The sequence below is a fragment of the Fringilla coelebs genome (genome assembly GCF_963513975.1).
Source record: "Fringilla coelebs genome assembly, chromosome: 3".
Classification (NCBI taxonomy): Eukaryota; Metazoa; Chordata; class Aves; order Passeriformes; family Fringillidae; genus Fringilla; species Fringilla coelebs.
The window spans coordinates 78,498,784-78,519,409 of NC_140030.1; the positions used below are offsets into that span (position 1 = coordinate 78,498,784).

Sequence of the window (20,626 nt, forward strand, 5' to 3'; positions counted from 1 at the left end):
AAGTCTAGAAAGAATCTGGTTCCAAACTGATGTTTAAAAAATACTTCAAAAATAATATGGTGGCTTTTGGTTTAACACACCAAGGAAAATTAAACCATAAAAACAAGAAAGAGCTCACTCCTTTCTTTACATCTTAGCTATGCATTCTGTCCCAAGAACAAATATCAATCCTGGACATCAAACCTACATCTAATTCACAGCAATGCAGTATCAGCACCATCAAGGTATCTGCAATTCTACAAGTTTATAATTTTTTTACATGTCCTAGTAAGCACTCCTGCAACGACTCTCCTTCCCTTTTCTCTAATTGCTCTTTTCTGAAAATAATGATTTCCATTCTATTCTGTCTCACACTGACTTTCATACTGTCAGTTGTGGAATTGCCATGCTTTTATGTAAGATGCAGAAATTGTAAATTTGTTAATTTATCTAAATGTTTGAAATAAAATATATTTGAAATATATACAGCTTTATAAAAAAGAAGACACAGGCTATGTCTTTCAGATGTCTATTATGGGCTGTAACAAACTTTCAAAAGCTATTTTTCTCAGGGCCACTATCTTTGCTCTAACAATAAAATTATTGTTTCACTTTTAAGTGAGAGATAGTCTGTTTTCTGTGACTTTTTGAAAAGATAAATACACTGGACAGATGATCTGTTGTTCAGATGGAACTGTTACCTCAGTCCCCCAATTCAAAAATGTAACATACACAATTCAGATCAGTGTAATTTTTCCCTTAGAAAAGATCTACTTGAACCAACCAAACCAAGCCATCAGATGATCTTTAGAGAAGCAAAGTTTTTTACTACTATCAGTAAAATTCATCAAACCTATATGAAAACCATCTTTAGAAAAATGCTTGGTTTACCTTGTTTTGAAATATTTAATGCATAGCAATTTTAGCATCTCATTCTTACTATTATTTTTGTAAAGTAACAGTAAAGTCTACAAATACTTGAAGTGCACAAGTGTGAAGAAGAGTTTAGATTTCTAGAAGAACATTAAAATTAGCAAAAATAGAATCCCATTAAGAAGAAAATTGGTGGCAAATTATTAGGAAAATAACTCGATCGCATGTTAAGTGCCTGTGAAGCAGCTCTCTAAAAAAAGCCAAGGAAACCATTATTTAACATTTAGAATCAGCCCAGCCAAAGCACTAGAAAAATCTTGCTTAACTAGAAGACTGCACTTAGAGAATCCTAGAGTGCTTTAGTTTGGAAGGGAATTTGAGTATCATCCAATTCCAGCCCCCTTGCCATGAGGAGGGACACTTTCCATGAGACCAGGTTAATCAAAGCCCCATTCAGCCTGGCTTCCAGAGATATGGTTAAAGCGCAGTTTACTTCCTCTTAACTGCCTCCATTAGTTGCTATTACATATTAATAACAGACATTTCAGAAGATTTTTCTGTTTTAGAGCAGAGAGAGCTGATTTTTTGCAGTAAACACCTTAGACACCAAAAGATAAGGTGGTTTTTTTTTCCCATTCACATTGAGAAACAAGACTGAAATGCTGCTGTATAAGGAGCTACGAGGTGAAAAGTGCACTGCAAGATGCATCTTCACCACTTCCTCTGCAGGGCAGTCCCAAGCTCAGATTGCTATCATGTGGCAATGCCTAGGCTGGAAAGACAACCCCTCACTAATGGTGTTTCACATTTAAGAGCATAAAAACATCATGTTCTGGTCTAAGCTTACAAGAATTCATTGCCAACATAAATACTTCAGCACATAGATAAAACAGAGAATTAAATAAGCAGAAGTCTGACTTTTTCTTCATCTGATTAGCTATCTGATCACCTCTCTGGCGTGTTGCAAACATTTTTATTACTTAAATCTTTAAAGGCTAGTACAAAGATCAAACTAAAAGAAAACCCCTGTGTTATCAAAATATTTGTCTTCTACAAAACCAGATAATACTCTAAAACTGGATTTCTCATTTTGCCTAGGATTTTGTGGGGGTGGAAAAAAGAAAGAGAAGAAAGATCCTTTCTCCTAACTTTGTGGTAAAATGTTTTCAAAAAATCACATTTAATCTTTGCTAAGAGCCCTGCTTCTGCAAAAAACAAATCTTTCCTTAATAACAAATATTATAAAAAAATATTTTTCACACTGTGCATGTAATATAAGTAAAAGAAATACAGCCACCAGAGATTTATTCTTACTCATTAAAGGGCATGCTATAACTAAAAGTTATAACTGAATTTAGAAAGATATGCTATGAAAATTATCAATTAAAATACAACATGAAAAAAAAGAAGCTGTATAATCCTTACTGACTGAATCAGGCACATTTATAACAACACCGGTTTTTCACAGGACAGTCTGCACCAGAGTGGATGGAATTCAATACTAATCTCAAAAGTCAGTTGATTTAAACACTAGAAAGATTTAGGCTCTTATCTTGTGTTCTAAACTACTATGACTGGTATGGGAATTAAACAGGCAACACTTGACAAAAATGTCCAGTCACTAAAGAGGGGCCTAGTTTAAACAAAAGGTGGTGCCTTTTCATTATTCACTATGCAGACTAATGCACACCAAGTTCATGATTCATCCTGCATCTGGCTTCCCAACCCTAAATTTCCACTTGCCATCCCATTCATGTGTTCCCATATTTTAATTTTATGTATTTCCTAAAAGACCCTATTAGCCTCACTTTTCACTGATCTAGCAGTTCTACTATTTTACAATTAATTCCTTTGCTAGTTCAAAGTATTTCCTAAAAACTCATTTTTCTGCTTGCACATAATTTGCTTGGCTAACAGAGAAGCAGCATGAAGAAGCAGAACAGAGGAGCATGGAAAAAGGCAGTGAGAACAAAGGAAAGCCCTTTGGTTTTCATTTGATCTTCCCTGTAATTTCATGCAAGACCCTGGGCGACACATCGACTCCTCTTTCTTAGCTTTGTAACCACATATAGGAATGCTCACCTGCCTTCTGTGACTGTTACTACATATAGTGGAAATGAATCAAGTTCTTGAATGAGCTCGTGCACTAATCAGTGCAGTACTGCTTCACATCCGGTAAGCCATACCTGACTTTAAAGGTGGGCTTTTGAGATCTTGCCATAATTGTGTTTTCTCACTCAAATGTTTTAAGGTATCTGTGTCATGCAAGACAAGAAAAATAACCTTGTAGAACATGGTTTGCTGGGATGTGTTGGTCTAAAACCAGACTCTGTATACTCTCAGGAGATGATGGAATGGAGATAGGGCTGAAAACAGGCTGGTTTAGGATGGAATATCCATCTGATGCCAAATGGCAGATCTCACTAATCTATCAAAGGTCAGCAGCTACCATGTTACAGCAGTTACCATGTCTTGCAAGGGAGATCGGCCTTACTTCAAGTGGAAGAACTGAAAAGTCACATCTCTGGTTCACCCTTTCTTTTTCTTTTAGCAGGGAAATAGCATCATTGTTAGGTGGAAGAGACCTCTTACACCTTAGACAGAGTTGTCCAATGTTAATAGTACTCTTGAGACCTTTGGGTACTTCTCACAGTTAAAAGAAGGGAGAGAGGCACTTTTCAACACCAGCTCTCACTACACAAACGGAGATGTCTCCTTTTGCAACAAGTCTCGTAAAGGGATACAATGAGTACAATACTTCAGTGAGAAAGCCACAGCAACTATCAATATACTGTGCATTCAGGTTTTATAATAGTTTTTTCCTCCTTGTTCTGTGCCATTTTGCTCATTGCTTGGCACTCTATTACTCCTGCTGACTCATGTAATAATATTAGTTCCTACTACTTTTGTTCAGGTTATAAAACAATATAATATAGAGCCATATCTAACAGTAACAGTAACAAATCCTCAAAAAAGTTTGCTAAATGTTAGTGACACCTTATTCTGAAAAATTTGTACTGCTACATGGCCCTGTTATAACCAAATTAATTACATATTTTCTAACAACACAATGTGGAGCTTCACGTGGCCTTATCTACATGCTCTGTTTCTTTATCAGCAGATAATTCCAAAACAGGAGGAAACTTACTTTGATGTGTAAGTACTCATCACATTGGTATTGCTGATATTTAGCAGTTTTATTAGATTTTTCAGGATTTTAATTCAAGTTTTCTATATAAAAGCATTTGTGAATTAAAAACATACAGAAGTATATGAAATAGAGTTTGTTCTTTTGCACAGATATACACTAAGCCCATTAATGATTTGAACATCTAGTGGCCAACATACTACTCCAGTACATTTTTGTGCATTTCTACAAAAATAACTACCAGGTTTAAAAACATCAAAACACTTTTGGTGTTCACACTCTGAACACTTTGCAATAAAGAGCACAGATATTCATTCTCCTCGGTGCACAGCTACATGTTTCTAATTTTCTGCCTTTTTTGGTCCAAAACTAGCTTTCTTCCAGCAATTCTGTTATTTCATACTTACACAGCATTTTCTCTTTTTCAAAGCACAGCACAATCCCTCATTCCGAAAGCATTTCTAAGCAGTTTCCTGTGTCAGATATCCTGTCCTATTCTCTGAGTGCCATTTTCATAACTCCCTAAGGGCAGTTTGTGAATTTAACTAGGACAGAATGCATTTCCAGGAAATGGAAAATACTGACCTCTATTTCTCCACAGTACTGAGAAGATTGTGATATTAGCATGCTGTCCTCAAGGCATGCATAATGTGGCACAGAATTTGCCAGCAAGATGTATCTGTCAGTTTATAATGAACAAAATCTAGGCTTTGGTGCATGACTATTAGAAAAAAAACATGTAAGTATAAGGCATTCTGCTTTTTTCCTATTAATTGAAATTATATTAGAGCACAGTATTTCTGCTTGTGGTATCATAAAGGCACGTGTACGCCCATACATTTAATGCTACCATACACCAAACAGAGGGAAAGGAAGGGAAAAAAAGAAAAAACACCATTTTTGTCTGAAATTGGATATCTCTGAATATCTATATAAATTCTGAAAACACTGCTTGATAGCCTAAGTTCCTGCTACAGCCTGTGTGAGAGTTTGCACCCAAAAGAGAACACAGTTAAAGTTACAACTAGGCATTGCTTCCAGGTATGATTTTCTAAAATCTTCCTACCATTGCTCTAATAGTAAAAGCAAAATAATCAACAATAGGAAGGCTAATATAGCCTGTTACCAGCAATTTTAAAGATTTATGTCACTGATATGCAGAGTTAGATGATGGCTTTTAATAGTTTTTGGAGCTGATCACACACAACGCTAAAGAAATGATGGAGAAGTTCAGGAAAACATCAACACAGACTTAACCAGTAAAGTCTTTTAATCTTACACCACTTCTTGTCTCAAGTGTTTGATTCTGTAATTTGAATATGTTAACATAAAGCAATTACATATATCAAACACTGATGTTACTCTATTTAAAGTGTTTTTAAAAACTACAGCTAATAGTTTGAAATCAAGTGGGAAAGAAAATTAATATCCCCTCCAGACAAAGTTTCAAGACTCTATCATGAATGACTGCTACAGCTTTCCTGAAATGCCCACACTATTTATCCATAGTAGTTAATCCAATTATCCTTGAATATTTTCAAGGATCACTATCACAATCTTCTTTGCGTTGCAACTTGCTTCTTTTTTACCAACTTCTATTTCATGTGGCTATTACTCCAAGTCAATTCTTTCAGCATTCACAGGTTATGACAAGTTCTTATGTCTTGATTTTTCCTAAACAGATTTTCCTGTGATGACATCCCTGTAGAAGTGAGTGTCATTAGTGATTTGCCAGCTAAAGCCAGACAGTCCTTCACCTTTCAGATGCTATTTCAAGATGGGATCTCAGCTACATGAAACATTTTTCTTACCTTTCCATGTTGTCCTGCTCTTTCATAGCAGATAACTGCATCTTCCCACATTTCCAGCTCCTCGAATATTTGTAAGGCAGAGCTGGTGCATCCCAGCTCAAAAAGTAAGTTTGCAAGCTGGCGCTGGAAAGATAAGAAATTCCAGGTAACTGAAAGGAGCAAATAATGCCGACAATTTTAAAAGATGTTAGAGGCATTTCTGACATAAACAAGGAGCAGACAGGTAGTATGGAATTATTCTCCTGAAACTTCAGGTTGGAGCCTCAAACAGTGTATATACCTCAAAAAAACCCCACCAACTGAATAAAAATTGTTGTGCTTTGAACAATTTAACAATATAATGCAAAAATAGAAATGGACATGGCAAGAATGAATTGACAAAGATGAATTTCCAGCCCTTAAATGAGGCCCATGTGGCTGGAGAACAGCTGCAGCAGGATGTTGGGAATGCAGAGCGGGAAACAGAGGCCAAAGAAGGGAATTAAAGCCCCTTTTAGCAATGCTTTGTCACAGTAATCTGCACCTGTGGAGAAACTAAGATGGAGAGAAAGGCTCTGATACAATTCTGTCCAGTAGCTGTGAGAAATCACTGTCCCAAACAGCCACTGCCAAGGGGCGTTGGTTTTTATACAAACCAATATTGGATTTGAGTTTAGGTTCAACTCCCTAGTTGAGTTTTCCTCACAGTTCAGTCAGCCACTTTGTTATTTCAAATTCAGCTATTATTTCAGTGTACTAATGAAAATAAATGAATAATGTCTTCAATTCAAAAACAAACATGGCATGTTTTCATGACTTTGAAAAGTCATCTTTGGTCTTGATTTTTTAAGAGAAGATTAAAATTCCTAATAGGTTTTAACCATTGAAGAAGGGTAACATGCACTATGTACGACAGACAGACAAATAGGTTTGAAGAATAAATGGGAGCATTCTGTGTATGGACAGCTACTTATGCACCACACAGTTAACATCTGCAGTGGACTTGGTGATCCTGATTGGACTCCGTGAAATTCTCTACACATGTTATGAACCTATCTTTACTGGTTTAGGCTCAGTATCTGTTGCAAATCCAAGGAGTTACTAGGGGGGAACAGACTAGTAGTAAAAAAAAAAATTAACATCTAGCTACAATTCTTTGATATAAATATGCAACAAACCTCTTTGTTAGCTTGATATTAAATCACTTAGGAAAAAAGTTTTGTCATTGTCTAAAACTAAATTTCATTAATGTTTAATTAAATTTGCTCAGTTATATTTGGTAAAATTTATATATGCAATGTGTCTTCATTACTATGACTAGAAGATTGAGTCATCTTTCATTATAAATCCCTATTTTAGCATTTCTATCTTTGGCTTTGGGAACTGGCTTGGATTGAAAATGCCACTCTGACAACTGGAAATGAAAACCATATTTGATGGTTATATTGCAAGTGCCTGATGAAAGGTTATGTAGAAAATCTTGAGAATGCTTGGAGAAGATATGATTGGTTAAAGCAACATGCAGTGAAATTAGAAATCAAAAAGGAATAAAACACCATGAAAGTAAACCAACATGAATACATTTGGAGGTATGCAATGTTAACAATTTTCTCGGATTTGTTAAATACAGCATCATCAGATAAGACTTTAGTGTGTAGATTTCTGTTCTAGAAAATGAAGGTGTAGTTATGGGTATAAAAAATCCCATCAGTACCAGTAAAAGAGGGGACTATCTCAAAAGAAAAGCTTTCTCAGCTCAAGTTCTTCTGTGTACTATTGACTCCCAACCTGGCTGATTTCACCTCTATCACCTTCCCAAAGTGAACTTTAAAAGACAAGAAAGATGCAGTAACAGTAGCATAAATAAACCAGTAATAAAAGGTAAGACAGCGGCAAGTTTATTTTAATTGGATATATGTTGCTTGAAGTTTGCAAGTCTTAGTCTACTTTGTACTGGAGGAAAAAGGAAAGTAAAGAAGAATTGCACTAAAAAGCAATTACTTCTGTGCATGTCAGAAGAAGACATCTGAAAGCAGAGCACTGTAGAACTTGACTTCTCTCCAGAAACGTCTGGTTTATGTTTGGTTATGTCCTTATTTCTACAGAGTTTCAACTCAAAGTCGCATCACACTCACTTGACTTTGGAGTGATACAGTAACAAAAATAACCACCAGAGACTCTTAAATAAAGATTGAAATGGGATTGTTTCATACCTGTATGGCCCAATGCGGAGGCACCTGACAACAGTAGAAGATCTTCATGCGTTCAGACACTGATGTATTTGTATTTTCAAACTGGTCTGCAAGTGCCTGTAAATGCAAAATATATCCTGATTTAGCATTTACTAGATTTAATCAACCTAAACCCCCCATAAATTCAAAGTATTCAGAATTCTAGGCATTTTTGACATACTGGAGAAATTATAATCAACTATAATCAATACCAAGAATAAGAATCAAATTTAAAATCCCAAGTAAACACTTGCAGAGTCAAACTGCATCAACTATTGTAGTGACTCTGCCTAATGCATTTCAGTCCTTAAGCTAGTTTTCCCCTAAGACAGAATTGATGTGCTTTAGGCACGACATTTCTTATTTAAAAGAGAAAGACAAACATATTAAAGTGGACCATGGTTTTGGAAACAGTTCTAATACAGAATAAACTATTGTGACTTGGCATACAAATAAATTCAGGCTATTTTCTTTCTTTTGGTGGAGCTTTGAATTGTTGAAATATTTTCTTCTGAAGCCCTTTGAAAGAGAATGGTAACTTTCACAGAGAAAAACTGCACCACTAATTTTTTCTCTGAAAATCCACTACAAAGTTATTTAAATCAAAATTCAATAGCAAAAAAACCCCACAATAATAAAGGAGGCTATAGCCAGAAAGGTGATTAGAAATTTTAAGGTAAGGGAGAAACTCTCTTCAAATGCCAGTCACCATCAAGTAGCAAATTTAAGGACAGTGTATAAATAAGGGAATAATAAATTACTTGTGTTTACATGATTCACCTATCAAAGTCTCTTTAATAACTCAGTCAAAGACTTACACACGGTGCTACACAGGTCAGAATTTTCTCAGCTTTCTGAAATGAATGCAAAGATTCCAGAGCAAAAGGAAAAAATTTACAGGATCACTTCTTTCTCTCTCTTTCTAAACCCAACTGTTTATATCAATAATGCAACTGACAGCTGCATAAAATAAATTCTGTGATTCAAACTGCTAAGCATCTTGTAACTGTTATTGATGCTAATGGGATTTACTAAATGGCTTCATTCTTTTTTATAAGAAAAGAAATCACAACATGCAGCAATAATTTAGGCTCTAAATTGATGCTTAACCTCCTAATATTTAAACACTAATATTTCACATATTTCATCTTATTCACATTCTTTTTCATGAAATTATCTCCAGAGGCCTGTTCCTACAGCTTATCTAGAAACCTATGCCAAGCAAATGGATGAGATGTACTTGTAGTAAGGAAAATGACACACTAATAAAATTGCATTCCTTTACACAGTTTCAGGCAAACCAAAAGAGTTAGATGATTAAACTAAAACTTTTAAAGTAATATTATTTAATTTTAGAAGTTATTTGAATACAAGCTATATAATACATTACATTTCTTTGTTTTAGTTCTGTTGAAATGTTCTAATGCAATGCAGAAGCACATTTTTCTATACTCTGTTGCAACAAAAATTAAACCAAAAAATTGTCCAATTCCTTGGGTACCCATTTTATGAGACCAAACAATGTAGTAAAATACAGTTGAAAAATTTAAAACCAATGATTGCTCTAAGCCTTAGAAAAGCAGGAAACTCCTAAATATGTCCTGCAAAATAATTTTTTTGGGGAGTACAGGAAATGAAAGGCAAGAAATATTTTAAGTGAATCAAAATAGTTTGGGGTTTTTTTTAAACTTTTTTCTCCCCCTTTTCTAATTTCTATTGTTCCAACAGAAAAACTGAAACACAAAGAAAAACATTTTTTCAGGAGAACATATTTTATTTTAAAATGTGTGGGCCTATCTTTTCTACACTTCTCAAGCAGAAAAGCCAAATGTAAGAAGAGAGTATGATTGTTAACAAGCAGAATTCTCTCCCTTCCCAAAACCAGTACTGTACTCCATTCAGAGTTCTAACAAAACTGAAAATTAAGGTAGAACTTATGAATATTATACATTCCTTAAGAAGAGTTAACAGCAATGACTTTAGACGTCCTAAAGATCTGTGGTTAATGCACTCTTTAATACATTGAAAAAATAAGATCTGACAGTTATGCCTACTATTGAAGTACAAAAAATAAGTTACTCAAATTTTGAATTCTGTGTTTCTGAATAATGCTTGAAGAAATAAAATTTGGGCTGTATAAGGGCAAGAAAATGAGAATTCTACCATTATTGCACTGCTAATATCTAACAGATATGAGATCACAGAACAATAAATCAATAAAGTCAACAAGTGAGCACTATCAAGTGAGCAGACTTTTTCATTAATAACCTTCAACATATATGCTGTAATAAAGTATGTAAATACAGAATACTTGCAACACAGTCAGATGTAAGATTTTGTGACCTAGTTTAACTTGAGACTCAGATTCCTGCCTTGTAAGTTTTTACATAGAAATAGAGCAGAAACCAATTAAAATTCAATTAAAATTCATAATTCTAAATGATATGAGTTCTTCCACAGGCAACATTTAAAAACATCAACAGGTTACTCTCCCACCATGTAACACACCATCTTCCCAAGGCTTAAACTGTTTCAGCAATGAGTTCTTAAGTCAAAAAACACAATACAGAGACACATTAATCCAGTCTGGACGCAACAAAACCAGATAGTTTTGATGGAATTTTATATCATGAGCAAAGACTACACTATTGCCACATAAAAGCCGGAAAAGACAGCTCTAGAAAACTACAATGGGTTTTCCCCACCTCACACTCCAATGTCTGCTCTGAGATTAAGCAGTACAATAATGGGATAAGCATACCATGCTAATTTGAAATGATCACAGTAGGGCTTTTATTACTTTACTTATCAACCTCAGTCAGACTGCTTTTCCAGTCAATCTCAGCTGGTAATTATCCACAACTGAAGTATATGAAGCTTGTAAAGGACTTCCCCACCTTGGACATAATTTTCCTATGTTCATTCCCATTGTATATTCTTGTTTTACTTGTATGTTCAACGTATGTGTAACACCACTAAGGTCCTCAAAATAAAATATCAGCTTTGATCTTTGAGCTCAACCAAATTTCAATCTCTTCATCCACTCCACATGTTTTACCATCCTTATCTTCAGCAGCTGACTGAGTTAGAACTTTATTTTTCTTTTTAGCCAGACCTTATCTCTGTGCTTAATATATGGAAATACTATTACACCCTTACAGTTTCTGAGTTGTCATTTTTCCACAACATTATGCTGTTTGATTTCTCAACCTACTGACAGTACAGTTTTTAATTTTTTATTCATCCAACTGGTCTGAAATCCCTCCCCCAAAGATTTGTTCCTTTAGTTAAAATATAATCTTTAGATTGGTTTTTGCATCTCAGGTAAATAAATGGCAATTTCACATGTTTCCTTCTATTCTTAACCTCTTTATTTCAAATTAAATAGTTTACTTGCTTTAAAAAATGCCCCTTACATGCAATACTAACTATATGCAAACATTTTTTCTCATCCATTTCTCCTGAAGGATGTCCTGATCCAAGCTTACTTAGGGGAAAAAATCCCCCTGCAACCAAACAAAAAAGTCCCAAATTCCTATTTTTTGAAAAGAGCAGGATATTAAATACTTGTCAAAAACTTACTGGAAACAGCATAACACCTTGCTTGTGCAACTACTTAATTCCATCTGGAACTCCCATCTCAAAAACACTGAAGATACAACTACTCCTATCCAAATTTAACAGTGCTGGCCCAAATAAAACCTCCATTTTATCCATGCAATTTCATCTCACTTCTTCCCAAGTTTTCATATCAGTAACACACAGTGTGACTGCACCACTTTTTCCTTTCCCTATCTTTTCCAACAAGAGCATTTTTCAGTTTTAGTGTTCCAGTCACAATTGCTCCACCCGATTTCCTTCCCCCATGCAACAGCTTGCTTCACAGACAGGGTTAATCATCATAGCTTGTTTATTGTTTTCCTGCCTTGTCCTACTGCTAACCAGGCATCCAGCTGTTTTCCACCAACCACACCCTATTTAAAAATGCTAGTCTTTACCATGTTATTACCTGACCATGTGCTATGCATTTACCAGTACTTCTATCTCCACCCTTCTTTTATTTCCTCATACCCTTTGATTTATCCTGGTACCCTTGATATTCCTCTTTATTTATGATTTTATAAACAGAAAGATTAGATAAGTTTTTTCTAGACTTCTGCTTCTCAGTCTAGAAATCTTGTCAGGCTGCCAGAATCAATCCCTAGCTAATAGCTCTGGGACTCCAGCGGTGATGTTCCACCCATGAAGTCCTTTCTACAAGAATGCTCACACCAGCCATTAACCACTGTGTTAATCCATCACCTAATTCCAGCTGACATGGTGTCTGTGGCATTATCTTGTCCTGCTCCTACCCTTCTCTAGCACCTCAAAGCTGTCTGCTTCTTACATGTTTTTACCATATTTGACACAGATTTAGCTTGATTCGATGAATGGAAAGTGCCTTTCAGTCTTTTCTAACACAGAAACTCTTTTCATGAAATTCTTTTAATTCTTTTAAAATACTTTTCATGAAATTCTTTTAATTCTAGGGTTCTTTCTCTTCAATTTCTCCCAAGTCTGAAGACTCCTGAAACCCTACAAATCACCATGACCTTCCCACGCTCTGCCTATAAAACCACTTCCATTTTCCTTATGCTTCTTCCGTTTCTGTACATTACCTCTGGATGACTTAGAAGCAGCAAGCTGGTGTCACAACTCTCCTGCTCCTCTATTCTAGCTGTTCCCATAGCTACTTACACAATTTATACACCTATTAAAGTATCAAAGTATGGACACCAGCTGTGGGACTGCTTGGTGGGTCATGGCTTTGTGTCAGGCACAGAAGTGCCTCAGGGCACCAAGACATAGTTGGAATTTTTCAGCTGCTTGGAAGAAAGGTGTCTGGAGACAAACGAGGGAAAGAGGTAAAAATACATTTGTAGGGAAAACAAACCTACTATCTCACCTGTACTATGGTTCCTAAGAACTTAGAAGGTGTACAGCTCAAACTAAACTGAGCTCACCTATGTTATTTACACAAAAACAAAAAAGAGGAAAGCTTTGTAAAAATAACAGCAACTACATGTGTAACTCTGGTTGCAGAATTACAGAGTTCTTATTTTATTCATAAGCTTACTTCAAAAATTATGATTGAATAGGAAAATTTATCATCAAAAAGCTCCTTTGATTTCCTACTACACAAGTCGGTCTCACAGACAGTTTCTACTGCTTAGTATTTACAAAACAAAAAGTGGGCATTTTTTTAAGCTTATGGGACATTAAGTTTTTGTGTAATACGTACAGACTTCCATAAAACTTTCAAAGATTCATTGATAAATTAATTCAAATTTCCACACTATTTAAGACTTAGTTCTAAATGCTTTAAAATATTTTTGAGGCAGTGATATTAAAATACTTGTTTAATAGGAAAATCTACATAACTCTTGAAGTTTCAAAACATTAATTGGCTTTATTAATTTTCAAGTTGTCTTCTGCCAAGTTACATTTACTAACAATAAAGTCTGGAAAATGCTGCAGAAGAAAGAACTACAGGCCAAGTTAACTTGGGATGTATTACAACAGTAACTGTCGCTACATTGTTCCACAACAGTGAACAAAATAATACATAAACACAGAAAAGTATTAACTAAACCTTCATTCTTCCTGAAGAACATATACATAATCCGTGTCTAAAGTTCAGAAACTGTATGCCTATTAGAAAACAGGTGACAAAATAGAGACAACTAAATATGCAGAATTTTTTACATTTCTTTCCTCTGAAATATGTATTAGGTATTCCAATCTTTTCTAGTACTATGACTATTTTAGTACCTTGTGGATATGTAATTAGATCTTGAGTTACGCTCCTTTGATAATCTTACTTTAAAAAAACATTAAACCCCACATTTACATTTCAAACAACACACTTACTTCAACAGCTCTGTGTCAACCCAAGAGCACCTGAAACCAAGACCACCAGGATAAACTGAGATACATGCAGACTTCTAAAATCCAATGGTCAAATGTGAACTACCACTGAAGCAATGCCAGAAATGATAAAACCATTAAACATTTTCATATAACAATGCAGTAAAGTTTTGCTTAATGGGAGATAGTAATTTCTGGCCTGGTCCAAACTTCAAGACAGAGATTATGACAAAACAGTGATTACTTGATTGATTGGCAATTTCATCACTAGAGGAACAGATTCAAAACCAGTTCATTGGGTCATATTACATTCAACTACTATTCAAAACAGCATTTTGACAGTTAAAGCAGAACTTTGTTGCTTGGAAACTAAAACGACTTTAAGGAAATAAGCGATCCTTTTAAAAGCTCACAGAGCTCACCATTATATATTTCTGTTAAACAATGAAGCCATCCCTGAATAGTCAAGAACTAAGGCGTCAAAACACAGAGAAAAAAAACATTAAGCAAGGATGCATTTCAACATCAAGAAGAATCCTCCCACTCATTTATCTAATTTTCAAAGTGGAATTATGACACTAAATACTTGAGGAAAATTTATTACAATGATCACTATTATAAATTGTAATTTGTAATTCATAGAAGCTTAAACAGATCATTTCTTACACTGTGCAAAGATGCCAAGCTGAAGACCACTACTTACTGGAGATTTTACATTATTCACATTCTCAGGAGGATAAAAACGTTTTGTGAGAACTCTACAAAAGTTAAATGCTTAAAAGCACAAAAATAATGCCTGTTTTTTTACACCTCATTAAAATACAAGTCTTAGTTTCATTAAATCTTGTAGCCTTGAAGACTCGTGTTTTTGCTCATTTTGCAAATTCATCCTCTCAGTCATTTTTCCAATCAAAATACTGCTTGTTAGGATTGACCTCAATTGTATTTATTTAAACCAACTAGGACTGTGTATCACACTGCCCCCCAGGAACTAAAAACTGGTTTAAAATTTAGGAAAACTAACTTTACCATGTTGTATAGCACTGACTGCCTACTTTGTATTGCAAATAAAAGTCTACAAGGTGTCTGGAACACAGAAATTGACAAGATTTCAGGATGCTTCACAGAGAAAAACTACTAAAAAGATAATGCAACTTGAAACAAAACTAACTGAAACACTCAAGTAGAAGACTTTAGGATGCACATTTTCAAACCTAAGTCTCTTTGCATTGAAAGCAGTGTTTTACCTACTTTGTTCAATGCTTGGGTAAAAACTTGATAGTATGTAGTCACTACACTGACAGAAAACACAATGTTCACTGACCCAGGTTACTCCTGGGTCCACGAATGGAAAATGGTCCCAGTTTCTAGCAGCTTTACACACAGAAGGAAAAAACGCTGATTTCCTTAAATTGAAATGAAAACAAAAATTTTCTATGCATATTCTCTCAAATTAGAGTAATCCCTTTTTAAACAACAGACTAATCCCCAACTAATACTTTGCTTATTTTTCCCTCCCACCATAGACTCAATTGAGAAATCTCTTTGAGCTCTAAAAACAGGAGGTTTGCTGGTAGTGGATTCAGCACTATCCACCCCATAGCAATGTTCTAGTTGATGACTTTGATGAATTCTTCAGTTAAGATGCTCCAGTTCTCAAGGCTATAAGTAGCAATAGTACTGAGTACACATAAGGAACATGGATTCTTCTCGGCTATCTCCTTTTTTCTTCTCCCCACTAAATAGCTAAAGAAACTTCTTGGCACCAACAATTCCTCACCAAATACTTAAAAGCTCTAAGTTTCTAGGCTGAGAGGACTCCCAATAGAGGCTTTTTCAGGACAGCTTTCTCTGTGGTATCTGCACACAGGTTTGATTTCACTGTCAGCACTTGACTTGAACCTGAAAATAATGCAGTATTCTCTCCAAGACAGATTAGAACTAGATAATTTCCTAACATGTTTAAAGTTTAGTGCATTTAAAGTTGTTATTCCCTTTAAAAGCATAAGCAAATCAACAATTTTTTTTTAAACAAAGATTGTGTCAATTCTGCAGCAAAGGAGGATCTTGCTTATGGCCTTTAATAAAGATCTGACTGTCCTTGCACCAGACACCTCTGTTTTGGTGCAATCTTTCCTCCCCGGCCCCATCAGGCATTACAGTAAATTGTTATAGAGAGTAAGTTACACCAAACATTTGTGTTTTGTAATATATAACAGACATATTCTTTGAGACATGCAGTTCTTCCTCAGAAAAGCCAAGAAAGGAAGGGGATAGTCAATCTAAACCCTTTCATAATTTTTCTATGCATTATATAACTGTTAGCTTGGATATAGTCATAAGCTTTCATAACTATGATCCACTTGATCTATCCTGTATTCCAACTGGAACACCCTGCTTACAAAGACTAATCTATCAGAAATATCCTGTACTTTTTCTGTTGCTGGTAGACTTGGGTATACCTACCATACAGAACACATTTGCAATTTGCTGATAGGAACTTATGCCATACTGTATATATACACAAGCAATTAAAAAATATGTCAAAGTATCTGTAAATAGCAAAAAAAAAAGCCTCACTCAAGCTTTAATATAAAGCATAAGTAAACATAATAAGAATAAATATTCAAAAGAAACCTTTATGCTTGGCAAAAAAAAAAAATTCAGAATTAGACGGTCATTTCTGAAACAACAAATACTTTAAATAAAAATAGAATTCCAGAGGAAAAGTACTTAAGACTTGTCACTAATTGCAAGCATGCAAACATTTACAGCTTCCTACCTAGGGCAGAGACTGGATGGTATTTTGTTATACAAAAGAAATATCAAAGAAAAAAACACAGCACAAACCAAAATGCCATGTATTCATGTAACTGTTTTGGTGCAAGCACATTTGGTTTTGGTGCAGTTACACCAAGCATAATTCTCTCATGTTACTAAGATACCTGGGAAAAGCAAAGAATGTCATGCCTAGTCTTATCTAGATACCCATAACCTGAAATCACAGAAATTCTGCTGCTTTAATGGCCAGAAGCTCTTTTTTCAGTAATAGAAATAGTCAATTTTTCATGGGGGTTTTTCAACCGCAAAGCGCTCTTTTGCTGTTACCTGTTTTTCGATACTTTCATTCATTTGAAAACTTACTCCTTTGGTGAAGGGGACAGGAGTATAAAGGGAAAAGACAGACAAGTTCAGTATCTTTTTTCCTGAATCCAGCCAGAATGTCTCAGATAACATCTTGGGACACCCATTGTTTTCCCTCCTTACAAGAAGAAATTTTTCCTAAGAATAGCTGCCCTATACAATGAAACCTTGACCGATACCCAGTAGTTTCTGTTGAAAAATTACTTGGCAGGAAATAAACATTCTTGCAGTAGCTGAGCCTGACCCAGAAACCATACAGTGTATGATGGTAAGTACATTAGAAATATGACACACAGGCAAAGCATTTAAACTTTAGCTATCCCAAAAGAAAGCAATCACATGTAAAGAAATCTGTTTTCAATATATGTATTTGCTTGAAAGACATCCAATCCAGTTCTTCACATGTTCCTGGAAAACTCTCTATACATGAGGAAAAGCAAACAAACCCCCTATCACTCTCTGTTAGTCACTGATCTACTCACCAAAGAGGAAAAATAAACACCTTCAGTAAGAACAGGTTTGAAATCAGTTCATTTTCCAGTGAAAATAAAAACATTCTAAATGCAGTAAATGTTCCATGCCTGATTGTATGACATATTCAAATAGAAGTATATCAAGCTCCCCTGAAGACACAGCTCTTTCTTAAAGAAGGAGGAATCCACAAAACCACAGCTCTTTCCACAATTTATAAAGCCTGTTTGGCACACAACCAATCAAAAAAAAAGGACCAAATGAAAAATTCTCAGTCAGCTGGACAAACTTTTATGGTCTGTGCTGGTCACTCACACCAAACTGGTTGATGGACAGAGACAAGACATCAGAGAATCTTCATACTCACCATACTAAAAATCTTGCCCAACAAATCCATTTACTATAGACACTAAGGGACAGCCAGGATAACATTTACATCCTTTGTTATCAGTCTTCAATTGCTTGAGGACCATCAGCTGCAAGTCCTAATGGTACCACTCTTGCACTGGAGGCAATTTTCTTGCACATCTGTAGGAAGGGGTAGCATGCTGATGCCAAAGGAACAGATGCACTTCGCTTTCAGCTAACCCTGTTTTACTTGAGATACTCTAACCTGAGCCAGAGGGAGAGTACTGAAGAACAAATTAACTCTTTGACCAGCAGCTGCCACCACCTACTCCCTGCTACCATTTCTTTCCAGGGGAGCGAAGAACATGAGCCCAGGAGCCTGCTCATGTTCATGATCATTCATTCAACCCTCAGTCTGCACCCTTAATGGAGAGCCAGAGGAAAGAAGGCAGATTTCACCCCAGAGAAAAGGCAAAGTGGAGCTTAGGAGCTCCTGAAATAGTTAAAGATGGCACTATAATTTGGCATTTTTGGCCCCATAAGTATCTGAAGCTGCAACATTATTAATGACCTCGGCTTGTGCACATTTCACACATGGGAAAACAGAAAGAAAGCAGAAATGTTGTGTGGTAGAATCATTTACATGTTTCTATTTCTAGGCAACTACAACGTTTTCCCAGATCTGTATCTGGAAAAATGGGCAGGTACAGCACAGCAATGTACATAACAGCTACAAACAAAAATATTTATGCCATTTAAAAATCTAGTTCTGACATGGAAAGTCATATTGCTTACAAAAACATCTCCACATTTGTTAAAATGCCTAAGTCTTATCACAAAACCACAGTACCATCATTTACAATATTCAGTCAGAAAGCAATACTATAAAAAACTGGCTAACTGAAAAGCAAATGGAAAATATTGAAAAGAATCATTATCATATCATACTCTGGATACCAGACTAGGCCCCCCCAGTAAGTGGTCTCAGCACCAAGCCTGGCAGAGCTCAAGAAGCATTTGGACAATGCTATCAGGCACATGGTGTGACTCTTGGGGATGGTCCTGTGTATTATAGTTAAAAGTTAAATTATGTTAAATTAGGGCATAGTTCAAATATATTGTATTAATTATGTTAAGAGTGGCGGGGGGGTTATCGGAATGTTCTAGGACAAGGGTCCAGGGTTTGGTGGAAGGGCAGTCCGGCAGGGCAACGCGAGGTCAAAGAGGGATTGGATAGAAGATCCTGACCAATCATTCCAAGCCCTGCAGAAACGACTGGTCCAGAATGAATGGCGTTGAAGACAAATGGAAAGCCTGGAAATGGACCAATGACCGTGCAGATCCAAAATGGACCAATCCTGGACTCGAAGGCGGCTATAGATGGGGGAGTTCAGTTGGTTCAAGGTTCTGCTTTTTGGAAGCTTGTTTTGTAGGGAGAACCCAGTGCAATTTGGGGTAGTGCACTGTTCTGTTTCTGGCTCACTGTGTGGGTGCTTGGGCTTATCCTAGGTACTCCATTCCTTGCAGGTATTTTAATAAACAAGAATCTCTTCCTCCAGAGAAAGACTGGCCTCATTCATATTCACAACACTGTGCATGGCCAGAAGTCAGACTTGATGATCCTTGTGGGTCCCTTCCAACTCAGCATATTCCATGATTCTGTGATTATAAAACTCTCCATACGTGAGTCCCAGTAATTATTTGAATCAATTGTCATTAAATCAGTTTGGAAAGTTCAGAATCCAAATATATTCCTCAATTCATAACTAAAGCCGTAAGAGGAACTAAATGAGTTGAATTATGCCAGAAAAATCTGTTCTCTGGTTAGAAACTACATCAAGCAATCACTATTGCGAAATTTGTCTCTCCAATCGATTCTTTACATAATAGTGTCTCCAAATTTTCTATCTCCAAGCATTTAGAAACCCCAGCAGTCACCATATTAAGCAGGGTTTTTTAATAACCCAAGCCTCCTTGTAACTTAGCGGAAAGTGAAGCCCTCAGCACGATGGAAATTCTTTCAATGGAAACATCTTTTAGAAAAAGCAGTGCTCACTCTCCACTACTCCATCACACTTACAAACTAATTTAAGTGCATCAGCATTTTCATTTCACATGAAACTAGTTCTTACTTTTTAAATGGTATACTCATTTAATCTAAAAATCGAAGAAAAATAACATTTCCCCTTGTTAATTACACAATAGTTCATTCCTTTCCTCAAGCATTATTTTCCATCCCTATTTCTGTACTTATCTCACAGGGATTTGTCACAAATGTAATGGCCTTCTTTACAAATCCCTTCTTCCCACTTTCTGTGAATTCATATTCTCTAGATAAAAGATTACAAATCTCTACAGCTTATATTTCAAAGTTTTGCTGCAGAAAACTGATCTGCTGAAATCTTCCTCTTAATAGTGTACAAAAAACAAATTTTCCAAAGAATTCTCCTTGTTTATCCTTGGTGTTGACCTCCATAATAAAAGTAAAATATTTCCAATGTACTGTGCTGAAACTCTACACCAATTTGGCTCTACAAACACCTTCTTGCCCCTAAACACCTGAGAGTAATTCTTTTCAGTTTTTATCAGATTTCCCACTGAAAATCTCCTTTGGCAATAAATGCATTGGCGTCCCTTAAAATCACAGCTTGTATGCTGACTTGAGGAAGTAAAATATTTATTTTGTATCAGGAGAAAAGAAAACCCTACTGACACACCATTCAGTCTTTTTTACC

General features: G+C 35.7%; 1 protein-coding gene across 1 annotated transcript in view; it reads right to left on the reverse strand.

The window, feature by feature from the left end:
- TTC27 (tetratricopeptide repeat domain 27) overlaps positions 1-20,626 on the reverse strand; it is a gene marked incomplete at its 5' end in the record, with an annotated part of 113,225 nt that overhangs the window by 24,498 nt on the left and 68,101 nt on the right. Inside the window, 2 exons of the mRNA XM_084201922.1 lie at positions 5,812-5,934; positions 8,004-8,099. Coding sequence (XP_084058048.1) covers positions 5,812-5,934; positions 8,004-8,099 — 219 coding nt within the window. The remainder of the gene's footprint in view (positions 1-5,811; positions 5,935-8,003; positions 8,100-20,626) is intronic.